Raw genomic sequence first — 17,450 nt, 5'->3', positions numbered from 1 at the left:
TTTGGCATAAAAAATGTTAACAAGAAAATAAACCAAAAGAACACCTCCAAGCTGTTCTCCACCAATGAGTATCAGAAAGCAAGAATTTGCTTTAACAGCAGCAATAGTCAGTTGGCTGACAGTGGTTTTGTGTTTTAGATCACAGAAAGAAACTGTATTGGGTTATTAGTAATGTAGAAGGACTAGTATAAGAGTGCAATGAAAAATAAATGCAAGGTTTCGCATGGAAATCAGAGGATACTGTGCACTGAACTGTATGAAAAATAACAAATTATTAATAAGAACACAGAAGAGAAATTCATACTTCTTTATACATCTTGGTTATATGAAAAGAATAAAAAAACCTGTGTGTGCTTTCTAATTCTTGTTCATGCTTAGATACAGACTAACATAAAATCAAAACTCATGCTTTTTCTAAGGAACCCTTTTGCATAATTTGAGACAGAATTAATTTCCTAAAGATCTTTTTTTGTTTTTTGTCATGGTTTAAGCCCAGCCGGTAACTCAGAACCACACCACCACTCACCCACTCCTCCCCACTTTGTCCTCCCACTGCTCCTCCATCCTCCCATCCAGAGGGATGGAGAGGAGAATCAAAGGAATGTAACTCCCATGGGCTGAGATAAGAACAGTCCAGTAACTAAGGTATAACACAAATCACTGCTGATACCACCAATAATAATAATAAGGGGAATAACAAGGAAAGAGAATACAACCACTCACCAATCGCCAACCGATACACAGCCTAACTGAGCAGCGATCTAGCCCTTCCGGGTAACTGCCCCCAGTTTATATACTGGGCATGACGTGCTGTGGTACGGAATACCCCTTTGGCTAGTTTGGGTCAGGTGTTCTGTCTCTGCTTCCTCCCAGCTTCCCCTCCTCCCTGGCAGAGCATGAGACTCAAAAAGTCCTTGGTCAGAGTAAATATTACTTAGCAACAACTAAAAACATTGGTGTCATCAGCATTGTTCCCAGGCTGAAAGTCAAAACCACAGCACTGCACCAGCTACTAAGAAGGAGAAAAATGACTGCTACTGCTGAACCCAGGACATTTTTTTTTCCAGGATATTTGTACATACATTAACTTATTAATTATTAGAAGATAACAATGGGATGAGTATACCATAGATTTCATTACAGTTTGGGATGAAAGGCCAATACCCAATTTGACTAAACACCAAACCTCTTTAGTCTCTGCAGCCATTTTACTGTTTATTGTCATTCATAACCTGACAGGATTCTTAAATACCTTAAATCCTTAAATATCAAAGAGAAAGACTTACCTGAACAGACCTCTTTGTAAGTAGGATTTGGAGTATACCCTCCTGCATAACCCACTTGAGTGGAGTAGACTCCCTTCTGTCTCCAAAACTTCCTCTCAGCTCCCCAGAAACAGCCCATACCTGGATATAGCACAAAGTACATACCATTATGTCAAAATATGATAAATACTAAAACACTCATTTGCATATTGATATAGTCCAAAGTGGAAGGGACACCCATAGCCACCATATGATGCTGAAACATGGAAATACATCCTGCATCAGAGCGCAACTCAAATAAAGCTTTATTTATGCTTCTAAATATTAACACATCACACAGGACAAATACTACAAGGGTTCAAAGGGCCAAACAAGAATCCTCATGCACATAAAAATAAAGTTATTTAAAAGGCAACTGTGTTATTTGTACAGCATCATTTTTACTTTAGTTGATTAACAAGCTGTCAAAACACAATAATTTGTATTAATGGCAAACAGTTAATTTTCTTCCTTGGGGCATATGAAATCTTTAAAGGTGGCAGTAATAATGTATTAAATTATTTGCTATACAGAATTATAGAATCATAGAATCATGGAATAGTTAGGATTGGAAAGGACCTCAAGATCATCTAGTTCCAACCCCCCTGCCATGGGCAGGGACACCTCACACTAAAACATATCACTCAAGGCTTCATCCAACCTGGTCTTGAACACTGCCAGGGATGGAGCATTCACTACCTACCTGGGCAACCCTTTCCAGTACCTCACCACCCTAACAGTAAAGAATTTCTTCCTTATATCCAGTCTAAACCTCTGCTGTTTGAGTTTCAACCTGTTACCCCTTGTCCTATCACTACAGTCCCTAATGAATAGTCCCTCCCCAGCATCCCTATAGGCCCCCTTCAGATACTGGAAGGCTGCTATGAGGTCTCCACGCAACCTTCTCTTCTCCAGGCTGAACAGCCCCAACTTTCTCAGCCTGTCTTCATATGGGAGGTGCTCCAGTCCCCTGATCATCCTCGTGGCCTCCTCTGGACTTGTTCTAACAGTACCATGTCCTTTTTATGTTGAGGACACCAGAACTGCACACAATACTCCAGGTGAGGTCTCACGAGAGCAGAGTAGAGGGGCAGGATCACCTCCTAACAATTTATGCATGCAGATATTTGATGTTCAGACAAAATTCTGGTAGTCATTCACCCACATGGCCAATTATCAAAGGACATCAGACCATCAACAGGTGTAAATTAGCAAAACTCTTCTAGCAATAGGAATCAAGCCCATTGCCTGAAAGCTGGGGGAATAAACAAGCAACATTCACAGTTCTCTGGTGGCTTAAATAGTTTAGAGATGTCAGCTACAATTTGGAGGACTCTAAAGCTGAAACGTGTCAGGCACACATCTATTGTTTAGCTTGTCTCTGATATGGGTGATGTCTTTTTCAATGAGAAGATACTTACTTTTAGTACTCCTATACTAAAACATTTGGGGAAAAAAATAAAAAAGGGCCATAAAAATTAACTAAAAATATTAAATACACTTAGAAACGAGTGATCCACGATGGGCTCTCTGCTGATAGCACTGCAGATATGAGGGGTTAAAAAATTAGAAATGTGTCTTCAAATACAACTAGAACAAAGCAGTCTCTTCTATCAATTATGATGACTCACAAAGGTATATTTTTGCTTCTCTTTCAAAGACTAATTTCAAATTAAAGTTGTAATGCCCCCAAAATTACAGAAGTAATGATCCAGATTTCTCCTTCTACTTCAGGTGCTAAAGCAAGTTGTATGAAGTAGGAGCCTAGCCTGTTCCTGGAGGCCAGGGGAAGAGTTAGGCAAGTCCTGAGGACAATTCAGCACACAAATTGCTGATCAAATTACAGTCATTCTTCCTTGACTACAGAGATAGCTATGGCTATTAGACTTAGGTTCCTCAGTGAAATTAGGCTAGTGGCAAATTGCTGTAGGACCTCTCTTGGAATTCCCTCCCCATTTTGAAGAAAGAATAACCAAGAATTCTTATTTGAGATATTTTTCAGGCAGTCACTCACTTACCTAAAGGTGATTTAAACCAGATTGTATTTCTATACCTGATGTCATTATTTTATCTCAATTAAGTCTGAGAACTTCTCAATAATTATGCCCCTAGGTCTAATTAACTGATACAGGGTGAGAGTTTTTATACATCATTCTGCCTATGCTGCACAGCACAAGTGGCAGCTGTGGTCCTGTCCTTGTCAAACCAAAAGTATAACTAGAGAACATCAGTAATCCCTGACACTCAGGTTTTCTCCCCACACAACTCAGAGCACATACAGGAGGATATTGCATGCCCGTATTTCATCCCAACAGTCAGGTCGTGGACAAGAGGGAGTCTAGGTGGGAAATGCTCTTTGGTCCATTGTGAATGCAGCCTTTGAACATGTACTTTAGACACAGTGTTTAAGTGTTTAACCAAATAATTGGTTATAAGTATTTTTTATCCATGTTTCAGGACACACGGGTATGTGTAAAACTGCATGTGAACACAGGTACATCTTCAAGTTACTTGTAAAAATACCACGTGTATCCTGCCAAAACTCCTGTCACAGTACATTTGAATGATGTGAAGCACATTGCCAGTATTCACTACAATACTTTAACAAGAAGGGTGTGCAAATTCTTGGCCTTTTTACACTGACCAGTCATATAGCAACAAAGTTCAGAAGCAAACACAAGCATACACAGTTTGGGGTAAGAGGGCAATTCTTTGTTAAAATAAACCCCTTGAGCTTCACCATTTCTGTCTTCAGGTCTTTACTCCTCATTCCCAGCCTTAGAGATATAGTTAAATCTTGACTATGTCTTCATGCTGCTTTATCCATGAGGACATTTTGGAAGCATTACAGAATCTGACTGTGATGAAGAATCTATTAGAAAAGTGCCTTTGGTTTTGCTAACGTCACAGCAAACATAATTTTTAAAAATAATGACTAGGATCATCATTTAATTTATGTGAAATGCCTATTGTATATCGAATCTATCACAGGTTCCCCAAAAAGGCATTTTCATTCCATTGCAAGACAGTGAAAAGTTAGGAACACAGTTTTTCAATGGCTATCCAGTCTGTTCTACCAGATCTTGTTCTTTTTGATAATCCGAATTTCTTCAACAGAAGAAAATTTTGTATTTAGATATGCAATCTCAAAAGAAGGAGTCAGGATTCACTTAATACTGATCTATCTTAAAATTAGACATTTAAGTACTCACGTTGCCCAGTTATTCTTCTTGACATTTTCAGAATTCATTAGGTTTTTCTCTACTTCCCCTGACACTGTTTATTCAAACATGTTATCCAGAAAAAAACAGCCATCTTCTGGATTTAGGCAGAGAGAAGAAGAGGGCATCAGAACTCAGTTGGCAGACTTCAACTATGTTAGACTGCTTCCAAGGGTGCTTTTAATTTAGTCTGTGGGGTGTTTGTAAGATCCTAAGTCCATATCTGCATCTGTATGCAAAGTGCAGAAGATAAACTGCATAAGGATGCTTCCTTACTATTAAAGTGCATCCTTAATATTAGTTGGGAAGTTTGAGCTCCAGCTGCCTATAATCCCAGCTATGTCCACAACAGGTGATGCTGAGACCTTGCAAGAAAGGATGCTGTAGCAAATTTATCAAACTAACATTGGCTGGACAAGCACGCTGAAGGGTGGTGAATGAGCTATTTAATTCTCACCAATGAATATTTTAGACCCAGAATTTTTCCTGCATGTTCCTGTGCCTACACTTGAGTTCAAATGAGTAACCCAAAATTAAGGTCTGAGTTCAGATGTAGGCCCAACTTCAAATACTAAATAGAAATGCTCATTCATTTCCTATTTATTTCAAAAAAAATTATGTCAAATAAATCCCTAACTGCGCTGTCTCAAATTACTGACCAGCAGGGTAGTGGTCACTGACTCTCCTTTATCAATAACTGTTAATTAGGATTCTCTTATTGATAGCCCTCTCCGGCCTGTTGATTTCATCTAATGACCTATCCTCATCACAGTTTCTGTCACTTTTTCTTCTTCCAGTTTATGTCTGAATTCATTCTGCTCTCCTTCCACTAAGAGACAGACATTTTATCCTCTTGGTAAACTATTCTCATCATTTTGTAAGTACGCTGGCACCTTTCTCAAAGAATAAATCCTCACATCCACGAGAACAGATAAAATTGAAATCTTTGTCATAATGAAACAACCTGCTAGTAAAGGGACGTAATTTACAACAATACAATACTAAATTGCTTTCCACAGTATTAATACATTCAGCAGCTGATGTTTGTTATTCTGCTAAAGTGGTGCCACGTTCTACAGAGAAATTTTCATAAGGAGAGAAATATTAACAATAAAACCCCACATAATATTCTGGAGTTAAGACACGTCAGCTCATGGAATGTCTGCTCTGCAGAGCACTGGATGCCTCAAGACATGTTTAACATGAACAATGATTACTAAAATAGGAAAATAATCTCAGTTCAAGACTTTGCATAGTCTTGTAGTACAAAAAAGTTTCCTTTCCCTAATTATTACTACTCTAGTAAGAAAACTGAAGAAATAAATAATTTAAATAATTCAATTAAATAATTAAATGAAACTCAAAGGAAAAAAGAAACTAGTAAAAAACATCAGGAAAAGAAACATAAAAGCAAAATAAGGCGCCCATATTATAATTTGAAACTGGAAAACATGAATGTGATTTTAAACTATTCATGGAATGATTTGCATAATCCCCCATACTGGTGAAGTGAGTGCAGCTTTAGAGTTAGATAGAGAGCTTCCAAAGGCATTCCTAAGAGAAAGAAAAAAAAGGAAATTCTGGGGAACATACTTATGTTCCCAGGAAAAGTATTATTTGAACATAATGGGTATTGCAGAAGAGTGTTCAAGCATTGAAGATATTTGTCACTTTTTAATTGCTCATTTGTAAAACAAAAACTATTCTTTTAGTAATGGATTTTGACTGACTCTTAATTGGAATTTCAAAAGGTATTTAAAGATTTTTTGCTTTTGAACTTCAAAACCAAACAGATTCAAATGGCAATCTTTAAATGTTCATTCATCTCTACAAATAATATTAATCATACAATCCAGGAATACATGCTACTACTCCTGTTTCTTTCTAGCATCCACATCCATTTTCTCACACTATTCTCTTTATATATATATATATATATATATATATATATATCCTAAACAACTTTCTGTACACAGCCTTACACTCAGCCAAGGAACATTTGTTTCCATAGGCAACCTGATCATTTGTATATTAGTAAAAAATAGCTAGCAAAAGCTGAAGAATTTTTCTAAAATACTGAAAGCAAAATGTTACTCTGATAAGAGACAAGCACATCCCATTGTTATAGATAATCTGTAATAATTCTGAAATATTCAGAAATAAACCAAGCAGAACTGAACCCCAGGTGTTTACCTTCTAGTGAGATGAATAGCTTTAAAGATTATGTTAACCGTATTGACTAGGTCTCCATCGACTGAAACAGGAGCTCATTCATTCAGGGATTAATTTATCTGCCTAAATAGAGACATCCAGGGTCATTTGAGATGCCTCAGAATATCCAAGACATCTATCTACACAAGGTGTCGACATAAATGACAGAGGAATGGGGAGAGACACGTGCCTTTCTTGAAAGACATCCTGAGGCCAGGTAAAATGCTCCTGGACATCTCCAATGTACCTGTTTGCATATTTTAAGTCAAAAGAGTCAAGTCCATAACCTGCATGTAGACATTACACAAACCTGAAAGTCTCTGAATCTGCAGTTAAATCAGAACTCCTCAAATGCTGTGATTTCTGTCTGAAAGTTGCCTGTTTCTCTTCCACAACTATAAAAAAGAGCCTAGCATGATTAGCTTAGTTGTAGAAATCTATTCTGCAGCATAAGCTAGATGAATCCTAAGACAAATTACTAACTACAGAGTTACTTACCCTCATAATAATGTTCATAGCTTGTAATGTTGCTGGATGCTTTATATTGTGTACTGCATCCAGTAGCCATGACACAGAACCAAAAATAAAAAACTTGTTTGAAAATGATGTAATGTTTAAGATGTTTTCTCCATTCCTGCAAGAAACAGCATGATCCTGCAAAGGTGATCTTTACTCATCTTTGTTCTGATCCCTTTCTCCAATGTCTGTTCCTATCACATCCCTGAGTAACACTTGCTTTCCATACAGGTTCCCTGATGTTCCATTATGTATTTGCATTAGAAGGGTATTACTAACCCAAACTAAAATCTCACAAGATGTACCCATTCTTTACTAATTAAAGCCTATTAAGTTGTGAACTCCATAGCTGCTGAAGGAGGCTGATGCTTCAGGGTCTCTTTGCTTTCCATTTAAATGGAAAAACCCACTTCAGGTGTATTGTTTTTATATACTGCCTATTTTTCATATTTTCTCTAAAACATGTACATGTATATGGTATTTTCTTTTGTAGAGCATTTTTGTTAATGCCTTTGTCCTTTACCTTTGTGGTATATCCTTCTCTGCCTGGCATCAGGTGCACACACAACCTGACTTCTGTCTGACTACCCAACGACCTTTCGTTCCTGCCAGCTTTATTTACTAGCATTCTCCCTCTCCACAGTCCAACAGGACATCCAGAAGACTTTTTGTCATATTCTGAAGAATGAATGCATTATTTCATTGGCATGCCAAGTCTTTTCTGGCCCACTGCCTGCAATCCGTACACCCACACTTCAAGGCACTTTTCCATGCAGCAGATTAAGAAGCTCTTTCAATGCCAGGTTGATAGCAAAGCTTCACTGCAGAAGATGAATTGCAAAGGATATGGATCCTGCTCCTCCTTCTGTTAACAGGATTTTAGAATGTACGATTTCACAAAATAGGGGAAAATGTCAGCTTTAAATATATACTCAGAAAAATAAAATGTGCTTGTTTGCTGAGAACAAAGAGCAAAGTGCCTTTGGAAACCTCTTCCCTAACCCCAGCTCACAGTAAGTAGCAGGACAGGATCTTTCCAAAGCTCAGGAGCACAGTAGACAGAGGAGATTGGCTCTTGTGCCAGCTTATGTTCTGAAACCCTGGAAGCGATGATTCTGCCAGCTGCTCAAACGCTACAGTACCCAGCCAAAAGTAGCTGGGGCCACAGCCTGCTCCTATACATTGAAGCAGTAAAGGACAGCCAACAGTACATCCCACCGGCCTACCTCAGTGTGTCTGGCTCGAGCCAGCATCTCTCTGGGAGCTGAAGACACAGCTGCCAGTAGCCCCGCTTCTCTTGGCCAGTATAGGACTTGGCCCAAATTTTGAATACGATTGATTTAGTTACCTCTATAAAATCTGGAGAAGGAAATGCTCAGCTGCTTTGAACTGAAATGATTTTTTCCCCAGTTGGAAGGAATAGAGTGAACCTCAGCAAGTTATATACCTATATAATAATGCTTATTTCATACATTTCCGCCAAATACTGAGTGTGATTGGCATTTTTCTCTTCTAAAAAAACTGTGTGGAGCAGTTGGTACAGCTGACTGATTGAAGTCAGTCCAAGTACTGCTATTTCTAAGTACTGAGCCAAAGAGATATTTATGCCGTGTGGTCTGAAGCTGTGGGGACCATTAATTTTTAGTACTTCACAGGTTGAAGTGGATACCTTGGCTTCCCCATGAAAGGTCAGGATGAGACCTTGGTAGGCATCACTGTGTTCTCTCCTGCAAAGAGAAGATGGGCAAGCAGGCAGCAAGAAATGTAACAGGACACAGACAAACACCCAGTTTGGACAATAAGGTTGATAGCAAGGAGAGCAGGACATCCTGGAAACCCAGGAAAACACCCAGCCTGTGTCTAATCCATACACAGGGGTTGTATGCCTGGTTACAATAATTCTTTACTTTACATAGCTCAGGAGCACCAGACTTTCAGAAAACTAAGTTTTGGTCTCTGCAGGGAGCTATGCCGGTCCCTTTGGCTTCAGTGTTATTGTGGACAGAAATCCGAAAGTACAACTGGATCTTACAATCACACATAAAGCGAATGAATACAGCTTTGTTGAAAACTTTCATTCTGCCTGTGCGCTTGCACAACAGTTAATAAGGGCCTGAAAGTCTAAAATGATCAAAGCTATGGCCTCACAGGTGCCAAGATGAAAATACGGCAGGAAATTACACCCGAGTCTTTGTTCTGACTTTTTTCAGATTCTTGTTGAGAATCTGGAAAGAATTCCGGATTCAGACTGAAATGCAGTATCATCTTTTACATAACACTGCAATATGTAGGGTGCTTTGGTAAGCCATCTGGATGCATATAGGATTAATGTTATCAATCAAGATTTCAAGTAAAATTGTATTATTGATGTCTTTAGGGGTTTAACATGGAGCAACCAGAGAATATTTGAGCAATCACAGAATATTTGAGAAAAACAATCAAGTAAGAAATAGTTGGGAGGAATATTAAAAAAACACCAAACAAACAAACAAAAAAAAACTGAAATGGAGAAGAAACTCAGCTGAAAGAAATGAAAACTCCTGATGACAGATGGCATTAAGCGGCTGATCTTCCTAGATAAGCGTTGGCTCTAATGCTACAACAGGGTTGATAAATATGTTGAACAGCTTGCCTGGGGCAAGTCAAACAAAGCCCTCGGCAAGAAATTTAAAATGCAGTTTGCCTAACAGAGCAACTAAAGAGGAATTTCTTGGCTCACCATTTTGCCAAGATGCGTTCTGTTCACACTGCATGAATTCCCAGAGAAACTGTTGGGTTTGCTTCTTTTACCATAGGCGAAGCAGAAGCCTCATGTTCATTCAAATTACCAAATGGCCAGGCAATTCACTTATGCCTGTATGGTAGCTGCCGACATTCAAAATGCGTGTGGGCACATGTTTGTGTATGTAGGTATGTTTGTATAAAATCTGCACAACAGATTAGAATTATTGTAAAAGGAAAAGCAGACTATCATAATAGAAAAGGAATATTTTACTGTAAAGAGAAAAGCTGCCATGTTTTCAGCATGGAAAATATGCATAACATGTCATAAGTATAAGTATGACTTTTGAAAATCCCTCTGAGACAACAGCACTCAAACTGGGAAAAGCAATAGAGAGATAGAAAATGAGTCTTGAAATGTGTTTATTCAATCCATCGTAAAAGCATGTTACAAGTTATAAATAATACAAAATCAACAGGATTTAAATAAATCTGAAGCCAATATCACGAATGTTAATAAGGCACAAACCACAGTTGCTCTAAATTTCATAGTCACAGTATGAGAGGTTTCAAATGTTCCTATTTAAATGCAGTTTTGATCTTAACCAGCAGAGAGCAGGGATATACACAAGTCAGTGTATTAAAATAATTTGAAAGATGGCCTTATTCACTGCCTCAGTATTCTTTCCCCACCCAATAAGCAGGAATATTTAAACCAATTTTATCCTGAACATCAAGTAAACTGTTCTGTGGCGAGGACACATAATAAGAAAATTCCATCATCAAAATCCCCTGTTGGAACACATTTTGCTTCTAATTCCCAGAAGCTGGAAGATATGGCCCACTCAAAAAAAATCATTTATGCTGATCTGAAAGGTCATCATCACACACTGGAAGAAGAGGTAAAAGCAGAGCTGGAAGGACAACTGTGCAGCATAACTGTGAGCTACACCTGAACGGCTCAGGGTCTTGAGTCTGAATAATGAGAATTAATACTGTGAACCACCCCTAAAAGTGACTAGGAACAGAAGCAGTCCTTGCGAGAGTGACAAAAACCAATCACTTCTGCAGCTCTGCCTTTTTTAGTTGTCTTGCGGGACATGCTTTATTCCTAATCACTGTTCTGTGTCTATTTGTTCCGCATTAATCACACTCAGCATTTTCTTAATTAGGTGAGAAAGGTTAAAAGGAGTTGGAAGATGTGCAGGGTTCATTAGCCCCAAACATATACATAAAATTCACAGGCTTTACTTCCCACCCCCAAAAAGACACCAGTGTGGGAATATGGCACAGGAGGAAGCCTGGCAGCAGACATTTGGATGTGGGAACCATGTTTTCTGCCTCCTCTAGAAAGCAAATCCTTAAATAGTAATTCACACATATCTGGCTCCTTTCATCCAAAAACATCAAAGCTTTTTGCACACAATAATTAAGCCTCATTTGAACCATAATTTATGAATTATTACTTTTAAGTACTCCACAACTGAGGTATGAGTGGTCCCAAAACAAAGCAAAGAATCCCTTTTGGAAAAATACCAAAGGATTCCAACTAACAGGTCTTTGTTTAAAATCTCTTTTACATGCCATGACTATTGGGTGACAGAAACACAATTTGATAAAACCACGTATTTTCTAACATTTTCCTTCCCATATTTGGGTTGTTTGTATTCTTCAGTAAAACTTTGCATTTATAAAATGTAGCAAATCCCATTTTATTTATCTTCTGTCAGTGGAATATAGCTGCAATACAGTAACACGGAAAATTAGACAAAGAGAAGAACTGCTTCCAGAGGTACAGAAAATACAGTGTAACATTGTGATTGCTTTATGTTGAGCCATATCTACCACATGGTGATCCTGATATTTGTTAGGTTGAGGACAGAACCAGTCAAGATCTGGCACAGGACAGAAAGATTTAACAATAAATATTTATCCAAGAAAAATTTCAATGTCTTACTCTTGAAAACTTACATCTTATGAAAGCTTATTTTGTTCTTTGATAAAAGTTTCATTCATAAAAATTGAACTAATTCTGTTTACTTGGCATTGTCTAAATCATTGATTCCATTATATTTACACAGGTGTAGAACCAGGAAAATCAAGATGAGAAGGAAGCTTTGGGACTGCAAGCCTGAATGCAGACTCTAAAGGATCTACTGTCTGAGGATGGTTCCTACCATTACTGGTATTTCTATTTTCAAAACCACAGCACATGAAAGCTTTCATCACAGATTTGAATTCCATTCTGCTGGATTTGAGGTACAAATACAGAACAAAACAGCAACTGCCCCAAAAGATTAGTTTTCTATTTACAGGACCATTCATATGGGTACTTCCATAAACATTAATGAGAACAGTCACAATTGCACAATTCACGACTTGGAAAAAAATAAACACATTTTCTTTTGTGTTTGGGGATTTGGGAATGCAACTGTATGAATGCTCATGGCTGGATCAATTTGGCATCAATTTCCATGAATCAAATACAAGCCAATATTGCATCAAAATTGGATATCACCTGCAGAAAAGAAGTCCTTTTCACAAAGTAAGAAACTTTAAGTCCTTAAGTGCAAAATATTTGGATTAAAATTGCATGCCTTTCATATCTAATCAATTAAAGAGAAGTCTTAAGAAGTACTTCAGGGACCTGATATTTCTTGGACATAAAGGTAATGACTGAAGTGTCCCAAGGACACTGAAAAAAATGTCAGGGTTTATGGTCAAATTTCTGTCTCCTTTAACTGTTTACTCTTTCTAATTTGTCCTACAAAACAAACTATTGGATCACTAAAAATGTGATGAGTATGAATAAAAGCATCAAAAGCTCTTTCCACACCTCTGAAGTATCTGAAAATTGAACCAAACCTTAATCTGAATGAAGTCACTGGAATGTCCATGGATACAGTCAATAAAGAATAAATTATGCCAACTTGTGCACAGACAAATTTAGTCTAGCTACTTTTCTATCTCCTTTGAAGAAAGGAGCAGTTTCTTAATATATTACCTTTCAAAAGTCTGTTAGGGATAAAAAAGAACCTCTGGTACAATAATATGTGAAAGGGATTGAGATAGAACTACACAGTCCTATCATCAACCTGATTATTTGCTTCATTGCAAAGCATCACATCTTTAGTTCAGTCATTGATCTGAGGCTTTCAAATAATTTTGTGATCTTCCTTTGCTCTAAGCATTCCAACACTACGCAGAGATTCATTTTAGATCATCCTCGGTCATTTGACACACTTTAGTGCTCTGCTACTCAAGTTAGAACTTGATGTACACATAAAATAAGAGATGTAATCAGGGCTGTGTAATCCATTTGATTCTCTTGAAACTGTATCTTTCATATAAATTCATCTCTGCAATAATAGAGAAGCCTTATCCTCATCTTGTGAAAATCTCTCTAATCTCTCAGCAACCTTAGGGGGCTTGAAATATACAGAAGCAAAACAAAATATATTCTGCTATTATACAAGCAAAGCACCACATTTTGTTACCAGCAAAGTAAGAATCATTTTTAGGGCTATGCTGCAGAAAATAATAACTTGTTTACAAAGTTTGTTTACTGCAAGGAATAGAAATTTTGGCTTTTCTTTCCTTTTTTTGATAACTATTGCTAAGTTAAATTAACTGCCATAGACACATTCAGAAAAAGTAATCTCGTATTGCTTATTTCACTTATAACCTTAGATATTAGACAACAATAGAAAGCTGTAGGCACCCTGACAATTATTTAAATTTATAATCTATAATTGCTCAGGAGCAAAAAATAATTACATTCAAATAACAACCCAATTCAACAAGCAGCCCTTTAGTCCTTCTTTCCCCAGCTCCAAAGAAACATACCCTTAACCCTTTTCCAAAAAAAGCCCGAAATAATAAATGCCTTCTAAGTCTACCCAGAAGATCATTAAAATTCACCTATTTTGAACCACAGCTGTCCTTAATGAAAATACAGAATTTCCAAGAGTTATTTTCTCATCTGTTAGTAGCCAATAAAATTATGGTATGTTCTCACTTGCAAAAGAGAATAACTTTCCTGTTCACCCCCCAAAAAAGACAATTACACAAGAAAATACCAGAGAAGATTGTTACAGAAAAACTAATTTATATCCAGAGGGACAGGTAGAGGTATGTGGTTAGTCATTTATCAGCTATGCAGTACTTGACATGCACTCATTGCCAAAAAGCCTGGTATGCCACTGTTGAAAATAAAGCAACCTTAATAAATGCTGAGGTAGTGTCTGAGATGCCTTGAGAGTTCATCAAAGGAACTGCCATTATGAGCAGCAAAGTCCATGACTACTCACTCTCCAACCCCATGGTTTTCTTAGACATCCTCTAAACATCCTGTGCATTCTGGCAGTGATTGGCAGAATATTAAGCCAGTGGCATCATGAGGCATACAGACTCTAGCTGTTTTAAGGTCTGTAGTAGCATGCTCTTGCTTCAATAAATAGCCTCTCTAACCCTGAAGAAGGCTTTTGGGAGAGCCTCATAATATGCTACAGACATACACAGTGTCATATGTTAAAGGAGCACCATGGCAGCAGCCATCTAATGTGGAAATTTCCATCCTTACCATGAAGTCGGATGTGGTTGCTGTAGAGCAACGCTTTTAACAAACAAAGATAACACTTATTCTTGTATGCAGCAGACTTTTTCCTCTTTCTTTGCAGGTTTTGAATCAGCAATCATTATTTTTTTAAAGCAACGCAGTACTTATTATCTCTGACTGCTGCATTTCAGAATAATGCAATTCTCAGAAGTGATACCTGACAGACAAGCCTGAGATGCAATAGAGTGAACACTGAAGTGGATAATAAATTAGCTTATACAAACCATGGTCAGAGCTCCTTGTACTCATGAATTTTGGGTACCCCTAACTATCCAAACAGGCCTGGATAACTCAGGTACCACAGTCATAGACAGAGCTGTGCTGCCCCAAGGTGGAAGCAGTAAGAGGTCCCCCTGTGCTATGCCTTCAGCCTACCAGCTTACCAAAGAGGCATAGACATCTCTCATATCCATGCCAAGCTAGAAATGCATACAGAGAGAGCTGTTGCCTATTTTACAGCACCCACTGTGCAATCAGTCATTTTGCCTGCTTCGGGGCTTTGAAGCTTTTTTCTACATATGACTTCAAAGCAGCTTAGGTGTGATTACTACAATGCATTCCAAGTTTGCAGTACTTGCCCAAAACTTGTCCAGCAGAAAAAGATTTACATGCATCTTTAATTTGCTATTTCTCATTATAAATCTTTCCCAACAGGGAACTAATGAGTTGTGGCTTGCATTTGCATGGTTTTCAACACCATTTTCAACAATCATATAATCATGGAATGGTTTGGATTTGCCATGGACAGCGGCACCTTCCACAATACTTCTCAAAGCCCCATCCAACCTGGCCTTGATCACTGCCAAGGATGGAGCAGCTACAGCTTCTCTGGGCAATCTATGTCAGGGCCTCACCACCCTCACAAAGAACTTCTTTCTTAATCTAAATCTCCTGTCAGTTTAAATTCATTCCCCCTTGTCCTATCCCTACATGGCCTTGTCAAAAGTCCCTCTCCAGCTTTCTTGTAGACCCAGTTCTTTCTCCACAGGAAGCCAATGACAGCTCCAACATATATTTGCATGGTTTTCAACAACTTCTGTATTTTGAAATCATCACACAGGTTCCAGCTATGTGACTCCCCACAGTTTTAATTAATCAATAACAGAAAAGCAGTGATGTAAGGGCGATATATACATGATATATGTGACCTATGACATACAGTGCACTGAATAATACGCAACCATCTCACAGCTGAGAACAAGAGGTACTGAGGGAAGAATAAGAAAAGGACAAACACAAACTGTATTTGCCAGTACTACAGTCCTGGTCTCTGACTTTTACAGGGTTTCTGAGGCTGCTGTGATTTGAATAACTCAGTGGATCTCTCCTCCAGCTATTTCTTCTGGCCCCATTTCAACCCAAGAAATCTTCTGTATGCAGAAAATCCTCTGGCAAGGAGATCAACAGTCTTGTATTTTATTACAGTTCCTCTGATTCATTTGGAAACTGGCTCCCACTTGTATCCTTTCTTCTGGCCCTTATTTTTACACAGGGAGATATTCTGCAAAATCAGTTCCCTGTTTCCTTCCTTGTGCCTATCATTATTCTGTAGATTTCTCTTACAGTCCATTAAGTTATCTCTTTCTCACACTGAATAGTCCCAGTATACCCTGTTTTTCCTTGTATAGAAGATGCTCCACACTTTCAATCACTCTTTTTGCCCCCATGAAACTTTTTTTCAGTTCTGTTAGATTTCTTCTCATCTTACTGCTGCAGAAAAGCATACAGTATTCCCTGCATAGAAAACCATAAGTTTACACACAGGCATAATGATAATTCCTGCTTTGTTCTCTTTTCTGTTCCAGTTTCCAACAATAGGCATTGGCAGGGAAAGGAACTGCACACTTAGACATCAGTTAAAATCCCTATATTACCCTCCTCCTAAAACTGTGTAGAAGAAGGGAATCTGGAGGCAAAATACAACTGATGGAGTTGTCAGTGAAGTGCCTTAGACTCACAGCAGGCTGCAGCCAGGGAGAATGCAACTGAATGAGTTGAGATACTCTTCTAGCCTAAGGTTGCAAACAACATAGCACGTCTGTAAGCTCCAGCTCATGCTTCAAAACATTTTTGATCCACAGAGTACCTTGAATTCTTGGGAAGCTATTTGTATAGAGTCAGTAAGTCTGTTAAAGCAACAAAACTGCCACAAGGTTACAAACATCTTTGCTTTACTCTTGGATTTGGTCTCCGGTAATGCATAAATAATTGTAGTCTGGAACAAACAACTGGAGGGAACCAAGAGTAGCATTAAAAATGAGGTAAGGGCAATATTTTAATGAAGATTTAAAAAGATCTATTAGACACATGCCTTATAAAAATATAAACTTGGGTTCTGTCACATGCACCAAGGAATTGGTGACCTATTCTAAGGTCTGCTGATGAAATCGAGAAGATACAGAAGACATTATCCAGCAAGAGAAAATCTGTATAAATCCATATTATTATATGCAGTCATCTTTACCTGAAGGTAAACTACTAGAACTAGGCAAAGTCAGGAGTACTTATGAATTCTTCACAGATGCTAAATTCTCACCCTGTGGTCAGATCCAGTTGGCTCTTTGTGTGTGTACCACAGCTGGTTCAAGGCCTGGCTTTATTTATTAATGCAACACTGCTGTTCCCTGTTTTCAGGATATACTGTGGCATAAGATCTAGGACATTCAAGAAAAGCTAATGTTCTGAGATGGGAAATGTACTCAACAACTCTGTTGTTCCATTTACCATGCAAAACACATTTCACCTATGGATCTAAGGCATAATTAGTGTTGTGTGTATGTGTGCATATATATTTTCTCAATTTAGGGTTTTGTTTCAAAGCAGTGTCAGTCCATTAGGAGTGGTTCTTCTGTAGCATGA

General features: G+C 38.1%; 1 protein-coding gene across 2 annotated transcripts in view; it reads right to left on the bottom strand.

Annotated features, from left to right (window-relative positions):
• The window catches only part of MSRA (methionine sulfoxide reductase A), a 279,293-nt gene that overhangs the window by 145,922 nt on the left and 115,921 nt on the right, over positions 1-17,450 (bottom strand). For both annotated transcript variants that reach the window (XM_034060935.1, XM_034060936.1), the window contains one exon: positions 1,287-1,406. In XM_034060935.1, the coding sequence (XP_033916826.1) occupies positions 1,287-1,406 (120 nt within the window). The remainder of the gene's footprint in view (positions 1-1,286; positions 1,407-17,450) is intronic.

This window comes from Melopsittacus undulatus, chromosome 3 (genome assembly GCF_012275295.1).
Source record: "Melopsittacus undulatus isolate bMelUnd1 chromosome 3, bMelUnd1.mat.Z, whole genome shotgun sequence".
Lineage (NCBI taxonomy): Eukaryota > Metazoa > Chordata > Aves > Psittaciformes > Psittaculidae > Melopsittacus > Melopsittacus undulatus.
This window is presented reverse-complemented; position numbering and strand designations above follow the sequence as displayed.